At 41.7% G+C, this 16194-nt stretch overlaps 2 protein-coding genes across 3 annotated transcripts in view; one reads left to right on the top strand and one right to left on the bottom strand.

Annotated features, from left to right (window-relative positions):
- The window catches only part of CD96 (CD96 molecule), an 89942-nt gene that overhangs the window by 39118 nt on the left and 34630 nt on the right, over window positions 1–16194 (top strand). For both annotated transcript variants that reach the window (XM_035000203.1, XM_035000202.1), the window contains exons 5-7: window positions 713–768; window positions 11752–11842; window positions 13837–14025. In XM_035000203.1, the coding sequence (XP_034856094.1) occupies window positions 713–768; window positions 11752–11842; window positions 13837–14025 (336 nt within the window). The remainder of the gene's footprint in view (window positions 1–712; window positions 769–11751; window positions 11843–13836; window positions 14026–16194) is intronic.
- On the bottom strand, window positions 6396–8340 carry ZBED2 (zinc finger BED-type containing 2). The gene is made up of 2 exons (XM_035000205.1): window positions 8132–8340; window positions 6396–7892 (listed from the first exon to the last, which is right to left on the bottom strand). The coding sequence occupies exon 2, from the start codon at window positions 7093–7095 to the stop codon at window positions 6442–6444; it is 654 nt and encodes a 217-aa protein (XP_034856096.1). The 5' UTR covers window positions 7096–7892; window positions 8132–8340; the 3' UTR covers window positions 6396–6441.

Here is a 16194-nt window from a genome sequence, read left to right as displayed (position 1 = left end):
TTCAACAAGTAGAAGCAAGTGCCAAGTGGATGTAGCAGTGACAGCCCCTGTGACAGGCTTACCATTTCTCCACTGGTTCATAGACGGCTCTGTCTGCCGTCAAGAACTGACTTGAAACCACTTCAGTTCAACATAATGTACTCAATGTCTATTTTGTGCTGGGCACTGCTAAGTGCTAGAGATGGAGAGATGAATGAAACAGCCTGGCTTCTAGGCACTTACAGTCTAGCAGGACATCAAAATCACTGAAATATTCTCTGACTTTCTAAGGTCTGTATTTTCCATGAAAATGTAAATTTCTTAAGGACAGTGAAGTTGAGGGGCGCCTGGGTGGCTCAGTCGTTAAGCGTCTGCCTTCAGCTCAGGTCATGATCCCAGGGTCCTGGGCTAGAGCCCCATATCGGGCTCCCTCCTTAGCGGGGGGCCTGCTTCTCCCTCTCTCACTCCCCCTGTTTGTGTTCCCTCTTTTGCTGTCTCTCTCTGTCAAATAAATAAAATCTTAAAAAAAAAAAAAAAAAGACAGTAAAGTTGATCTGTCCACCTTTGTTTCTATGTATCTAGCATACTGCTGGGTGCATGGTGGGTGTTTAATAAATATTTGATGAATGATGAATTTTACATGTACGCGTACACACACACACACACACACACACACTAGTGGCCAGGTCAGATGACAGTCAGTGCCACTAACTATGTTTTATTTGCCTTTAAGCTAAGCCAGAAATCCCCACGATTGTGGAAAATAACTCTACGGATGTCTTGAGAGAGGTGAGTCACATTGAAACCTTTGATAATCTATAGTATAATATGCCAAGATGTGTTGTGTTGCATCATTGTCCAGAATGTTTTCTCAAAGGACCTTATTCCTTGGCCCTCAGTCAATTGATTTCTGGTGAAGAAGGGAAGCTGAGTTGATCCTAGAAACCAAATGGGAATCCTTACTTCCTGACTTTGGGCTCTTAGGACATGTGATCTGTAATCCTTAGTCCTTAAATTTTCTGGAAAAATAGTCTCAATAGTTTCAGTTTCTCCTTAATAAAAACTGGAGAAGATAGGGAAAGAAAAGTAGGACAGAAAGTAGTGTGAATCCTGGTGTAAGAATGAGGCTTTTGTTCAGCTGCATTTAATTTGTTCTAGTCCATTTCCTATACCAGCTTTCCTATAGTTTTTATTTAGAAGTAACAAGAGGAAAGCTGCCCTTCTGTAACTCCTTCAGAACCCTGGCTATTTCTCAGGCAGTAGGAGAAGGGGCAGGTGGAAAAGGAAAGTAGTGTAGGGCTATCTGACTTCAGTTTCTTGTTGATAGTTGATAGTTGACAGCCTCAAGTCACTGGGATCTGGGCTCACTTGCCAGCTCTTCTTGCTGGCTGTGACCTTGGGCAAATAACTTCAATCTTTGTGGTCAGTTTTTCTATCTCTGTGAAGAGGATAAGAAGGGTATCTGCATATTGTTGTTGTTCTTAAGAATTAAATGAAATAATGTATGGAAATTTCTTGGTATAAATATGGCAGATATTAAGCACTCAATGAACATTATGATTGTTGTTATATTGTTATTACTATTAGTGTTAATCAGCTATCTTGGGGCACTTTGACTTAATTCAAGCTTTTTAAAATCCCAAGTTATAAAATAAATATTCCCACGAATTCTCAAACATTTCTTGCTACATGAGATGAGAGAAAATTATACTCATATTCTAGTTTCTTCTAGTCCTACGAACACTAAATAACTTATAATTTCGGATCCTGCTGCATATCAGTCATTTAATTTGACAGCCGCATACAAATCATAGCTCAAACTCTGTGGGATGGTTTTAAATGAGAATATATTTGTGTCTTCTGTTGATTTTATGTATTAGTCTCTTAGATAATTGCTGTTGTAGTCCTGAGTATATAAAAAAGATTTAAAATTTTTTGTTCTTTCACAATTAATTCCAATTTTATTAGTGGACTTCATTTCAATAGTTTAAATAAAACAAACTAATGGCACAATGTCTGATAGGTGTTTTTGGTTCTTCTAAGGATTTCTTGAAGGTTCTTTATGCCAGTGTTTACAGGTAATAAGGACTCAATCCAGATACGGAATAAATCTATAAGATTGGATCCAAGAATTCCAGTTAAAAAGAAAAAGGACTTTCTCTTACACGTTATCAAATTTCCTCTTCTGTATCCATGCTTACCTAGGCTCTGACTAGGAAAATCGGAGAACCTTCCTTCCTGGGGAATTAGTGAGTAATCTCTCGCCGACTCTACATAACCAGTGACAGGACATAGCTTGTCTGTGGATCTTTTAAGATTTTGCCAAACATTAGTAATTCTTTACCCTAATATTCTTAGAGTCCCCATTGTATTTTTAATAGCTTCTTAACTCTTCAAAGTCCTTTTACATGCTTTTATCGAGTCATGCTTTCATTGAGCCTCTGAAAAAGGTAGGGCATCAGTCATTTTACAGATGAGAAATTGGGGCCCAGAGAGTCTACACAACTGACTGAGTCACTAATAAAGGGCAGAGCAAGGATGAGAATTTAGGATGCCCCATTCCAGGCAGGATGGTATAATGAGAGGAGCCTATGGTTCAGGGGCAGAGAGAACTAATGTCGAATCCTAATTTGACCACTTCCTGGCTACATATCTTCATCCAGTAGTTCACCTCCACGAGTCTCAGCTAAGTCATCTAAAACTGAGATCAAGATTAATATTTCACAGGATTCTTAGGTGAATGAAATTTATGCACACTAATGGAGTACTTTGCACATAATAGATGTCTTGAGAATATTTCTTTCCTCCCACTATTTATCATTCACCTATTCTCTTTCTCCCATCCCTTCATCTGAATATACATTCATAAATCTCCTGTGTGATTGATTTTAGGAGATAGTATGAGATAATGAAAAAACAGAATATAGATTGTGGAATCCAATAGACCTGGGTCTGGATTCTCCTCCATCACTTATTAACTCTGGCCCCTGGGGCCTCGATTCCTTAGGTTCCTCATCCTTAGCTCTTCCTCATCAGGGACAATGATCCCAAACTCCCAAGAGTGATATAAAGATCAAATGAAAGAACATATGCGAAGTATCTACCATCTGGCATCCATAAGTGTTGGGTAATGGTAATTTCCAACCCCCCCTTCATTCCTTAGAAATTAACTAATTCAACATGTTCATATTGGATACCTACTATGTGCTGCATAGTCACTACACCAGCAGCCCTTGGTGTTAAAGTAATGGGGATTTGGTCAGTTATGAGTTATGTTTTCCAGCATTACTAAAGCGATAACGTTTATGGTTAATTGGCTTTTCCTGAAAAATAGAAAAGCCCCCAAATTACCCTAACAATGATGCTTCTCAGGCTTTGACATGCCAGGGTTGTCCAAGGAGAGTGTCACACCTGTGGGTGTCATATTCTTGTGAGTTCCAGGGCAAGACTTCACCAGGACCCCAGCATGGTGCACAGCCTCGCCCCTGCAGCTGAGATGGAAAGGGAGTCTTTACTGAAACCACAGGGCCCCTTCATGTACCAGACTTTGTATTCCAAAAAAATATGTGGCCTAGAGAGCCATCAGCCCATAGCCCTGGCCCTGCATAACCCACTGTGAAGATGCAGCAAAAGAAGGTACAGAGAGAGGCATGAAAACTCCAGAGTTTACTCAATAGTTCGATCTTTCCACGAGCCACATGTCTCTATTGATGCCTCTTTTTATTTAACGCCATCATCTCTCTGGATCTCGTCCTTGTTACTCTCCACGTTTATGATGTTTGACAAAAGTTAGGTGAAAAAAAATATAAAAAGAACTACCTAACATGACACAGGAAACGAAAGTAGTTGGGGTTAAAATGCCTGAAAAGGGGGCGCCTGCATGGCTCAGTTGGTTAAGCATTAGACTCTTGATTACGGCTCAGGTCATGATCTCAGGGTCGTGGGATTGAGCCCTGTGTCAGGCTCCAAGCTCTGCTCTGCTTCTCTCCCTCTCCCTCTGCCCCTCCCCCACGCTCGTGCATGCTCTCTCTCTAAAATAAATAAATCTTAAAAAAAAAAAATGCCTGAAATGAAGAGAAGCTAAAATCGTAAGGGACATATGAAGCAGACACCATAATCTAAAACCACATATTACCATTCAGCAGTATAGCTCTGGTGGCTGTTTGCAGATTTTCATTGTTGCTGTTTATTTAATTGTGATTTTGCAAAGCCTGAAACTTTGTGGATTCTTTGTCCTTCTTAAATTCCATTTCAAATGTATGTGTGTGTGTGTTTAAGATTAGGTATTAGAGCTTCTTTTCCCCTTCCTTCCTTCCTTCCTTCCTTCCTTCCATCTTATGACACAGTAAGGCTCTGATTTCCAGTGTCCAGCCATGGGACTCCCAGTGGCCATCTTCATTTGCAGTGGTGAGTCCCTGAGCTTTCACCGCAGCTGGAGAGGGCCCTAAAAATGGCACCATACCCCTTTGGGAATTCATATGGGAAGTGAAATCTCTAATATCAGGCAGTTTGCTAGAACAAAAAGGGAGATTATAAGCCTGCAGTACAGTCTGGGTTTTTCACAAGTTTGTGTTTGGACTTGTGCTTGTTCCACACACAGCTCACAGGGAAGACAAATGTGGCTGTTAGAGCTGCTGACAGTCTAAGAACAAGCGCTAAGAAGGAGCCACACACAGGTAAGGACGGAGCGAGGCAAGAAGCCATTATTATACCAGGATCCTGTCCGCTTTCTGGAAGGTTGATGCCCATAAAGGGCTTGGGCTTATTTACGAGACAATGAAAGACTGTGTTTATTAGCTCTTGTCTCCCCAGCTCCCACCACCCCTCACCCCATCCCCAACCCAGTAAAAACAAAAAATAAAAAACATTAGGTTCTAGAGGAGTCATTCAAAATAAAAGTCGCTCCAGCACAAAGGCCACAGTCCTTGCCAGTTGGTTTTCTTCTATTCCAGAGTGAACATATTAGGCATATTCTCAACAGCCCAGGGAATTGTTCTCTCTCTATAGACTATTAGGTTTCCTTTTTTCAAAGCATCTCTGAGTATTTTATTTTTTTAAAAGATTTTATTTATTCATTTGAGACACAGAGATACAGAGAGAGAGAGAGAGCATGAACAGGGAGAGAGGGAGAGGGAGAAGCAGGCTCCCCGCTGAGCCAGGAGCCTGATGCAGGGCTTGATCCCAGGACCCTGGGATCATGACCTGAGCCGAAGGCAGACGCTTAACCATCTGAGCCACCCAGGCACCCCATCTCTGAGTATTTTAAAATGAACATTAAAAAAAAAAAAAAAAAAAAAAAAACACAGGGAAGAATTGGCATGCAGCCAGCATCTCAAAGACAAGGATAAAATCCCAAAACTACTGCTCAAATGAATGAGTGGTCTGTCGGGACAAAACAAAAGCAACCTAAGTGTTAAAATTGACCTCAGAACCTAGGAAAATGTTCTCTGTCCTTCAGTCTCTCAGTCATGGTCTCTCATCTTTTCATGGTGAATTTTTGTTGGGGGGGGGGGTGGGAATCTGTCTCTCTTCTGTGTTCACACTTATTCTCTATCCCTTTTTCTTTTGGTTTTCTGCCTCTGTTCTTTATTTCTCCTTCCTCACCCCATCTCTCTACCTTTCTCTTTTCCTTCCTGAGTTTCTCTCATCTCTTCTTCATGAACTCCCTCTTTAACAGACCTTAATATGAAATTGGATTATATTTTTAAGTATTTATGAATAAGTTTCTATATCCTCTGTTCTTAATGTTTCATCCGAGTAAGTTGAAAAGTCTTTAATTCTCTCTGTGCTGATTACACATTACTGACGTATGTGTTAGGTTGTTGAAAAGACTTACAGGATTCAGACAGGTTCTGCTGGTGACACAGCTTTAATATGAGCAGGCAGTACAACACAGCACCAGTGGGAGAAAGACCTGCACTGGATGGGGCCTGAGATCTCAGGCGCAAGCTTCTATGTCCTTCCACAGCTGGGCCCCACAGAACAAGCTCTGTACCCAGTTCTTAACTCACCACCAGGATGTCTGCAAACACCTGGGCCCCAGGAAGCCTAAGCTCCACTCCTGGTGGGGTCTCTTAGAGTGAGCTGATCATGTAGGCACATTCCAGCCACCTGACCAGCCTCAACTGTCAGAACCCTCAGCTCCACCAAAACCAAGTGCAAAGCATAAATCCCGTTATTTTCACTCAGCAACATAGCAGGATAGTACATTCTGCACCCAAACTCACAGACCCATGGTGGCAAAACAACCTTTATCTTCAGTTAATACATTTTGAAGTTTTGGTCAGGACAGCTTTAGGGACCCTGTAGGTAAGTGTTTGGTCAGTTGATACCTACTGAGATTAACTCATACTATGCACTCTTTCTCTTAAAAACACAAATCCTTTCTTTCTATTTATCCTAACGTGGCTCTTTGCTGTGAGCCTCAGTCTGTGTTTTCAGAATAGATACCTCCCAGGCTGATTACACAAAATGGAAGGGATGAGCCACGGCAAGCTGCTCTTGCTGTCTCTGACAGGCTTCCTTCTCAGCCCTCAGCTTCCACTTCATCTCCAGGATGGTCCTCTCTACCTCCTCCAGGGCTCGCTCTCGCCTTTCCACTGCCCTCTCCCGCCATTCCACTGCCCTCTCCCTCCTAAGCACCTCCTTTTCCCTTTGGCTGGCCCACAGAGCCAGGGCCCCCACCTGCTCCAGGAGCCGGGCCCAGTCGCCCTCGATACCCATGGGGAGTTGGGGCCCCTGGGGCCTCAGGTCCTTGCGCTGCCCCACCTGACCATGGCCAGTCTTCTCCAGCTCCTCTCTATGCATGCTCTTCAGATGTTTCCACAAGGCTGTGGTGCCCACATTCACCCCAGGGCCACGGCTCACCTGCCTGCCACACAGGCGGCAGGTGGCATATTGGTTGGGGTGGTGGCCAGCACGAACAGGGGCCAGGTGGAAATACTCCCATACCTCGGAAAACCGGGTGCCCTTGTTGTGGGGTGTAGGGGCAGGCATGGCGCTTGCGAAAGGGCCAACTAGTTCTCCCTTCTCACTTACTGCCTCTTCCTCCTTCATCTCTAGGTCTCTTTTTACCTTCATCTTGGTTCCCTCCTCTTCCTCCTCTTCCCGCCTCATCCTGTGTCCTCTTCTACAGCTTTCCTTGAGCCAGAAGTCTTAGCTGAACCACAGCTAAAGTGAAATGAGTAATTGGGAAGGGACTGTGGTAACTCTTGGGGATTCACAACAAAGGTCAAAGGCTGGCCACACCTGAGTGGTGTGAAGTTTCCACTTCACAGAGAGTCAGGGTGAGTCAGAGCCACATGAAATGGCCTCTGAGGCTCCCGTGTACATTCCCTCCAGGCCCCAGATATGTATTGATCCCTTCTTGTCTAGACCAGAAAGGCAAAGCAAATGAGTCCAGGAATCACAAAGAATTCAGTGTTCTCTACATTAAGTACCACCCCGAGTTTTTGAACATCGGAAATTTTAGGTTTTCTCTTGATTCCCTCCTGGCTGCTTCCACTGTTTCTGTGTCCTGGATGCCTATATATGGGTTTTGGAGGCTCCGAACCCTCGGGCTGCTCACGACGTCCAGGGCTGGGGCTTCACTGGCCTTCCTCAGAGTAGGGAGAAGCACGCCCCGGAGAGAGAGAGAGAGACGCTGATGGTGGGAGACACCCACACTTCCTGAGAACTGTCGCAACAGAGAGTCCAAACTCTGGGTAATAAAGTTCCCAGTGTAAGGTCAGTTTGGCCCTAGAGAGGTCCCTCTGGGGCTGAGATTCTAAGAATTCCGAACAGCAGGCTTAGCTGTTTTCAGCAGGACGAACTGGCATGCAGAGAGGAGGGAGAGGTGGAGCACATCTCCACAGACTTGTCGCCCGACGGTCCTCAGTGAGTAGCTTACCCTGCACCTTCCCGTGCACCATCACCTGCAAAGCCAAGAGCCGATAAGACCTTCCCGACAGCCGCTTACTCCGGGGGCTTGCCTGATTCACCCCCATTGAAATAAATAGATGGACAATTAAATTACATTGTAAAAAATAGTCTGACATCTCTCTCTACTTTTTGGGATCATTTCTTAAGTAATGGAGAGCCTTGTTCGTCAAGCTTAGCAACCGCAAAGAGTTAGGAAACACTCCCACCCCCAGCCCTCCAAATGGGTACTTACTTACGGGCAAGCAGGGCTCTGAAGGTGTGCCTGAGGCTCTGGTACTGGGTGAGGGCTCCTGCACGCTGTGGGTGGCCAGTAGCTGACTCCTGCCCCCAGGAGGAGGGCGCCTACAGTCCTGTTCCCTCCCACTTCCAGAGATGCCTCCTTTCCAAGTGGGTGTGTCCCTGCCTGCCCACACACAGATGCCAACTTTCTCTCCGCCCCCCTTCCACACCCCCGAAAAAAGAGGTTCCTGGCACAGGGCTGGTAATAAAATAGTAAGTCGAGCACCTACAAGTCTTAGTTCTGTTTCCAGATAACTCCATCATCTGGCCTCTTAAGCAAAGGAAAATATGGAAGGGGGGGGAAGGGTGAGATTTCAGCAGAGAAACCACAGGCCTCAACGACATCTGTGCTTTCAGATATCTTGTCCAATTGTCAGACCGTGAGTCTCAACATTGGGTTTGGAAACTATGGATGTTGTAAATACAGTCAGTGGAAAAGCCAAAGAACTTGCAGAAAAGGGAAGATTAAGTGAGAGGAAACCTCCCAAGTTTAAAGAAATATGACAAGTTGAGAGACAGATTTGAGGTTGCTTTTTATTATATTATGTAACTGGAATTAGAAAAGCTCAATCGCTATTGGCTTGTATTCTCAGTTGGAGTGAAATAAAAGAATAGTCACAGTTTAAGCAAAAATTTTATATTTACATAAATACTATATTTATATATATGTATATTTAGGAAGGAGAACCTACCAAGAGGAGACAGGAACATTTTGAAGAAGGTGTCTGTGGAAGAAAAATGCTTGAGTTATAGAAGAAAAGATAGAAATGACAGTAGAAAACAGACTGAAAGATAAATTTCAAGTGAAGAAAGAATGTTGAGAGGAAGAAAGACTCCAAATAGAAACGAAGAGTTGATAAACAAATAGGGGAACTTTAAAAAAAAGAAGATTCCTCTTTCTAAACTAAAAAGCTAAATGTTTTTTTAAATGGTTCTATGGAAAGCCCTTATGAAAAGGTTCTGCCCAAACTTAGGCAAACTGAATCTGGGCTAATTTACAAAATGGTCAGCATTTCAGTATTTCATCTGCGGAAAAAAGGAAAGGATCATTCTTACAGCCAGATGTGGACTCAATTTTCCTGACTCCTCAATCTCATCATGCTCCAGCCTCCCGCTGGCTTCCCTCTGCTGCCAGGACAACATGCCCAACTCACATGTCGGCCTACGAACCCTTTCCGTCTATCCACCTTTGTGAATTCCCCACTATTTTCCACCACAGGCCACCTGTGGAGTCCAGGCCCATGTCTTCCCTGTCTGCAAAATATAACTCCATTCACTAAGTTATTCCCAGAGTTCACCCTTCTCTGCTCTCCTACAGAACTGCTCAAATACTTTTTGCCACTTACGACATCATTCTTCGTGCTACTGCGCATGTATTCCGTGTGTACTTAGAACAGTGTGTGTTGGAGAAACCAGTTCTTTGGCTTGGTCGTGAATGCGGCAGCCACACATTAAGTGAGTGAATGATTTTGACTTCGCAACAGAGGGATGTGTGTGTGTACACTCGTGGGTGTGTCACACAGACTCTTGTCCATATTTACTTCATATATATATATTTTTTAATTTAAGATGTTTTTCTTCTTACTCATTTGGAAGTTCCCGAACAGCAGTAGCTCTGCTTGCTCAGCAAAACCCTATAAACTTGATGTTTCATAAGAGGTTTGACTTCAGTCTGAACTAGCTAAGTCTGTGGCTTTTCAATTTTAGAGAGACTGGGAGGGAGGAGTTCAGGACGAGAACCACATTCGGACACAAAAATCTTAGAACACAGTCTGGAGGTGGTAGAGAGTATTTGAAATCTGACTCACTCCATAAAATCTGAATTCAGAGAATCCACAGAGTTAAAGCTTTTTAATATTTTTTTTAGTTGACAAGAGATTTCTTCAGTAAGCATGTTGCCTTTATAAAATAATGGAACCCCTACTTATTCCTGATATTACCATATCATCATCTTATGGTGGGTTAACCGAGCATGGAGAAAATGAGTCATGGGAGTGGTTAAAGGTATTGACATTAATAAAAACCTTTACCACTTTTTTTTTTTTTAACATTTCATTTCCTGTAACTCTTACATCCCTTCCTGGACCACCTGAAGATAAACACCAATCTTTGGCATTTTATTGGATTAAATAAATTGAACTCTCTTTTCTTTACTAAATAAGAACATATTTTAGGGGCCCTGGTTTTACTTTTGATTTCCAGGACAAAAAGTGACATAATGTCATGGATCTGCATTGCTGATGCATGCACGTGTCCCCATTGTCAAGTGTGGAATGAGTGGAAAACCTGGCAGCTGCAGTGTTCACTACCTACCATTTTGGATTCCACAGATAGTCCCCTCCGAAAGTCTCATGATTTCCTTGGGCTTTTTGTAGGGATGTATGGGAGGGTGCTAAACTGCACCTCACTAAGACCTCATCAGAAAGATGCTACTTCAGCATCCTTAAATGTGGTTTTTCAACTCTGCTCAGGACCAAACTCTTTGGGTATAACTAGTCTGTGGGGAAATTGGCACACCAAGTATTACATATAGTTCATTGTTCTTTACTAGTTAACTAGTGAATCCATCCATTGTGGAAAATATTTGAGAACTAAGAACCAGGGCTGGTTATATGTAAAATACATATATCTCTTGATGAGAAAACAGATAACTATGAATGGCATTATAATTTTGCAGTGTCTCAGATAAAATGATGAGGAACCAATAAGGATATTTTCACCAGGCTGTTGAAATAAACTATCATCTCAAAAAGAGAAAATATGGTGTTGGAAATAAAACATAACTGACCCTACCTCTAAGCTTTCTGGCTTTTTACATAAGCTACCTGTTCTGTCTCTTTCATGTTTCAGTACAATGTGTTTTACTAGGAAATACCTCGGACTGGGACTGGCGTAAGAGTTCCCAATTGTGCCATCGACTACATTCCACTCCCTTTAACCACCCTTGTGATTTGGTGCCTTGGTTTCCCCATCTGTCAAATGGCAATGATAAAGCATGTCCTATCTGCCCTATGGGATTTTTAAGATGATAAAATGAAAAATCAATTACATAAATTCTCTACAAGTCAAAAGTGAGATATTTACAATAATGGTTTCTGTGGTTGTTGCTATAAATAGTACTTTACATTATTTTGGAAGTGGAAACAACCAAAATGCATATATCTTTTAGCTTTTAGTATAACAGAATATTCTTTTCTGGCCTCTGACTGTTAGAGCTTCTTCCATCTTTCTAGTCTTTGGCTTCCATTTAGTATTATTTTATTCTTCCTATATAGAGTTGTGATCTCCCTTCTCCAGAACCCAGAATCCAGACTTGCAACATTAGTCTAGTCCTAGATTCTTCATAGGTTAACCTATGATTCCAGCCATGAAATCATGACATCTCTGTAGGAGACAGCCTATTTGTAGCTCACATTTTCACATAACCTCTGAAAGGTAAACACAGCTTTGTTGAAAGTGGAGAAAATAGTTTCCTGCCAATTTGCCTCATGTGACAATTGGTGGGGATGTAAGGGGGACCAGTTTCTTCTGAATTTGCAAATAAGCCTTTCTATGTTCTGCCTTCACCCCCAGAGAACATTTACCTGCTCCCAGAGGAATGTATTTCCCACAGCAAATCTCACGTGGTTTATAGAAGGAGGCTTTCCTCAAGGTGAAAAAGAAGGTAAGGAAATCAGTCAGTGGAAATGGGTTTGGCAAAGAAAGAAAGAAAACAAGGAAGAATAGAAATTGCCATTGCCCAAGTTGATCTTGGCATTTAAGGACAGTTCTAATTCCAAAACAAACATCATCTTGCCTACCAGATGGCATTTTCTGATACTGCATCTAGTGCCTCCAAGAGGATCAGTGTGGGTCACATTTCCCAGAATTAAGAAATACACCTGACTTTTTTTTTTTTTTTAAGGTTCATTTATTTTAGAGAGACAGAGAGAGTGTATGTGCGAGCAGGGGGAGGAATAGAGGGGAAGGAAGAGGGGAAGCAGATTCCCTGCTTGATCCCAGGACCCTGAGATCATGACCTGAGCCAAAACCAAGAGTCAGATGTTTAACCAACTGAGCCACCCAGGCGCCCCACACCTGACTTCTTTAACTCGCTTATAAATACTAATGTTTTATTCAACTGTTAGTAAAAGCAGATCTTTTATATGATGGCAAAAAAGTTTAACTCAACATACATTTATTAATAATTTCATTTAGTTCAAATAACTTAGCACCACTGCTTTAAGTCAAGAACCAAATACTTTCGACTTGTTCTTGTAAGGCTCTGAGTAGGGTGGGGTGGGGAAGGCTAGAGGAAGTATACATAAAGGACTGGGCTTTATGACAAGGAACTCCTCCAGGAGGATTGAAAATTCTTGGAGCAGGAACGCACATTGAGGCAAGCTCAGGTGAGAACATACAAAGCCGTATTTTTCATAGGTAGTAAACGGGCAGCACCTGCCAGAACAATCCCAGACATTCCCTGCCCAGGACAACAGCCCTTCTCCTTTCTCTTGAGTCATTTTTTTTTTTTCCTCAAAGCTCAATATGTTTTCAACAGTAACCGAGTCCCATAGCCCTTGCTACATTATTATTTTTAACTGATAAAATAAAAAGTTCATGTTGATGAACGATGGTATCGATCCACTTGATTCATTTTGAGACTGTTACTGGTTTTGTTATTCACTTAGAAAACAATTCACCCATAATAATGATTGATGCAATCCTGAAAATATCTCTTAAAGGTCATTATAGATATGTTCTCCTGTTAAGTAAGCCCTGGTTTGATGTGCTGGTTACCCTCCCAACCATGAGGCCAGACAGTGTGGTACAACTGCATTTAGTTATTACTTTGGCAAGTAACAACTTCAAAATTAGCATTTAGAGCCTGTAGTGTAAAAAAGCTATGAGATTTCAGAAAGTTCAGGCCTATAGTGACAGATGGTTTTACATTAATTTCCTGCTACCATGTATGCTATTTGGAGATTGGACCAACAGGAGCAGTTAAACAGTTTCTATTTCTAAAGAGACTCACAGGACCCAAAATGACAACGGTTATAAATCTCCAGCTTATTTCAGGAAAAAGATACAATATAACAACACCATTAAAGTAAGGATATACATCTCATGTATAGATTTACAGCAAGGGGGGCAGGGAAATCAGGCAGGGAGCTCTCTGTAAAGGGTGGGGAGACGACCAACATGGCACAGAACACCTCCGAAGTGGGGAGCCCAAAATGGAGTCTTGGTTGAGGTTGTTTTATATTTTACTTAGACATATTCCTGCTGTGTAGCCAGACTCGACAGTAGAGCCTTACCAGGTTCTAGCCCAGGTTAGGTGCCAATCATCAGTCTCACTGTTATCAATAAACAATGCTGGTGAATGAGGACAACCGGCCCCCAACCCGCTCAGACCCATGATCACAAATAAAACAATACTATTAATCAATACATTTTGTACCTTGACCATTGATCAATACCATGCAGGAGCTTGAGCAAAACAGTTTTGGTTAACGGTTTAGGCCTGCTGGAATAAACCCTCAGTGTGCAGAAGCTGTGGTTTGACCATTTTAGACTCTGTTACTGTAAACTGAACCATCCCCAGCCATGCCTTGACATCATTTTATGGCTCATAGAGAAATTGCTGGTGACTGATCTTATTCTGAATCTGTCCTGTAGGAATATACATTACTAATGAAGAGAGAAAAATCAAAGGTGGATTTTTGGAGCTGAAGTCTGTTTTGACAATGGTGTATGGTAATAAACCAGCCCAATCAAACAACCTGACCATCTGGTGTATGGCCCTATCTCCAGTCCCTGGAAATAAAGTGTGGAACATCTCATCTGAAAAGATCACTTTTTCCTTGGGTGAGTTGTCTATTTAATAAGGTCAACCAGGGGTGGCCAAGACTGCCATAAGCTCAAAACACTTCTAATTAGAACAAATAGAACCACTCATTATTTCCATGGTATTTTAATCTCGGAAAACTCTTTACACAACTCAAAATTATTAAATTTCATACTATCAAAACTTTTTTGACAAAACAGTGGGACTCTGCTTAAAAGAATTTCTTCAAACAAAAAGTAGCTGATTCCTGTTTCTGAGAATTTCTGGTGAATATGGCAATTTTTTTTCCAATTTCATTTAATAACTTTTTGTTAATGTACCATATAATGAAAATTAACACTAATATATTGATGATCAAGAGAGGTTCTTAAAATCCTAAAATCCCTTCTGAGTCACAAAAAACCTTCAATTATATATAGCATTTATAATTGTAATACTTAGGAATGGACAAGCCATGTATGAGATATAAATAGCTTGAGGATAAGGACTGTATCCTAATGATTTTCATGCCCCTAGGTTGAAGCACAGAATTTGGCACATTGAAGATTTTCATGACTTGAAAATTGATATGCAGGATCATTCTACTTATCACAATATTTGATTAACCAGAATATTCACTACTCTAAACCTGACCAAATAATAGAGATTTTACTGCATAAAAGATGTGAACAAATGTCTCAACAAATACAGCGACAACAGATTGCCTATAAAAAATAGAAGTTTGTAATGACAACTATCAAACATGCATATCTAACAGCAAAGTAATACTTAAGCAGATTTGTTAGCCATTATTACAACTCTGCAGGACCATTAACGTCTTTTAGCGCCTTCCTATTTTCAGAGATTCTGTAGTCTGTGACATACTCATAAAACCCAGGATAGCTTATAAGGGAAAGTTTCCCTTTGTTTCAAGGCCACTGTCGTGCATGTTGGGTCCTACCCAGCCCTTTCACAAATGCAGGCAGTTGGTTCCTGGGAACCTTGGATGGGAAGGCTATGTGTCTCAATGTAAATCCATCCCCACTATTCAGAAGCTGGTGCCATTCTGAATCTGGGACAGTGGCATCATGCCTATAATACTGCCTGTGTGTGTGTATATCCATACGCACACAAACACTGAGAACTCTGAGTTAATCACTCAGAAATGGTCATGGCTTTACACTGGAACATCCATACTCAATTCTGTCTAGTTCCCTCAGAAATAAATGCACTTCCTTTCTAGAAGGCTGGACACAGTTAAGGGCTACAGGCTTGGAACAGGGTAAAGGTAACTGGTTCTCACATAGTTTGCCAGTACCTTTGGCAGACTCTAAGGACGTGAGCTGAAAACAAAACAACCTTAAATTCCTAAATCCCATCACAGAACCATGTTTGAATTTCCAATCTTTTCTGCTGCTAAAACTGAGCTTTTCTTGGTTTAAAGATTTTATTTATTTATTTTTAGAGCAGTTTTAGGTTGACGGCAAAAGAGGAAGGTGCAGAGATTTCCTATACACCCTCTCATACACATGAATATTCTCCCTCACTATCAGCTTCACGCACTGGAATGGTCCATTTGTTACAACTGATGAACCTACGCTGACACATCATAATCACCCAAAGTCCACAATTTGCCTTATGATTCAACACTTGGTATTGTGTATTCTATGGATTTGGACAAACGTATATTGACATGTACCCATCAGTGGCTTCAAACCGCCTTAAATTTTCACTGCCCTAAAAATCCTTTGTGCTCCACCTATCCATCCTTTACCCCCCAACCCCAACCCCTGGCAACCACTGATTTTTTTAGTCTTTAGAGTTTTGCCTTTTCCGAATGTCATATGGTTGGAATCATACGGTATGTAGCCTTCCCAGATTGGCTCCTTCACTTCCTGATATGCGTTTAGGTTTCCTCCATGTTGTTTTATGGCTTGATAGCCTATTTTTTATAGTACTGAATAATATTCCATTTTATGCATGTACCAGTTTATATATCTGTTCACCTACTGAAATATATTTCGGTTGCCTCCAAGTTTGGGCAATTATGAATAAAGCTGCTGTGAACATCCCCATGGAGGTTTTTGTGTGGGCATGAGTTTTCAACTCCTTTGAATGAATACAAAGGAGTACAATTGCTGGACTGTAGGTAAGAGTATGTTTAGTTTTGTAAGAAGCCTCCCAACTGTCTTCCAAAGTGACCGCACCAT

The sequence above is a fragment of the Mirounga leonina genome, unplaced genomic scaffold, assembly GCF_011800145.1.
Source record: "Mirounga leonina isolate KUSES-001 unplaced genomic scaffold, KU_Mleo_1.0 Mir_115, whole genome shotgun sequence".
NCBI classification, from domain to species: Eukaryota; Metazoa; Chordata; class Mammalia; order Carnivora; family Phocidae; genus Mirounga; species Mirounga leonina.
This window is presented reverse-complemented; position numbering and strand designations above follow the sequence as displayed.

What these genes read in the sequence shown, in the direction of transcription:
- ZBED2 (XM_035000205.1), bottom strand. Translation starts at nt 7,095, where the DNA reads ATGAGGCGGGAAGAGGAGGAAGAGGAGGGAACCAAGATGAAGGTAAAA.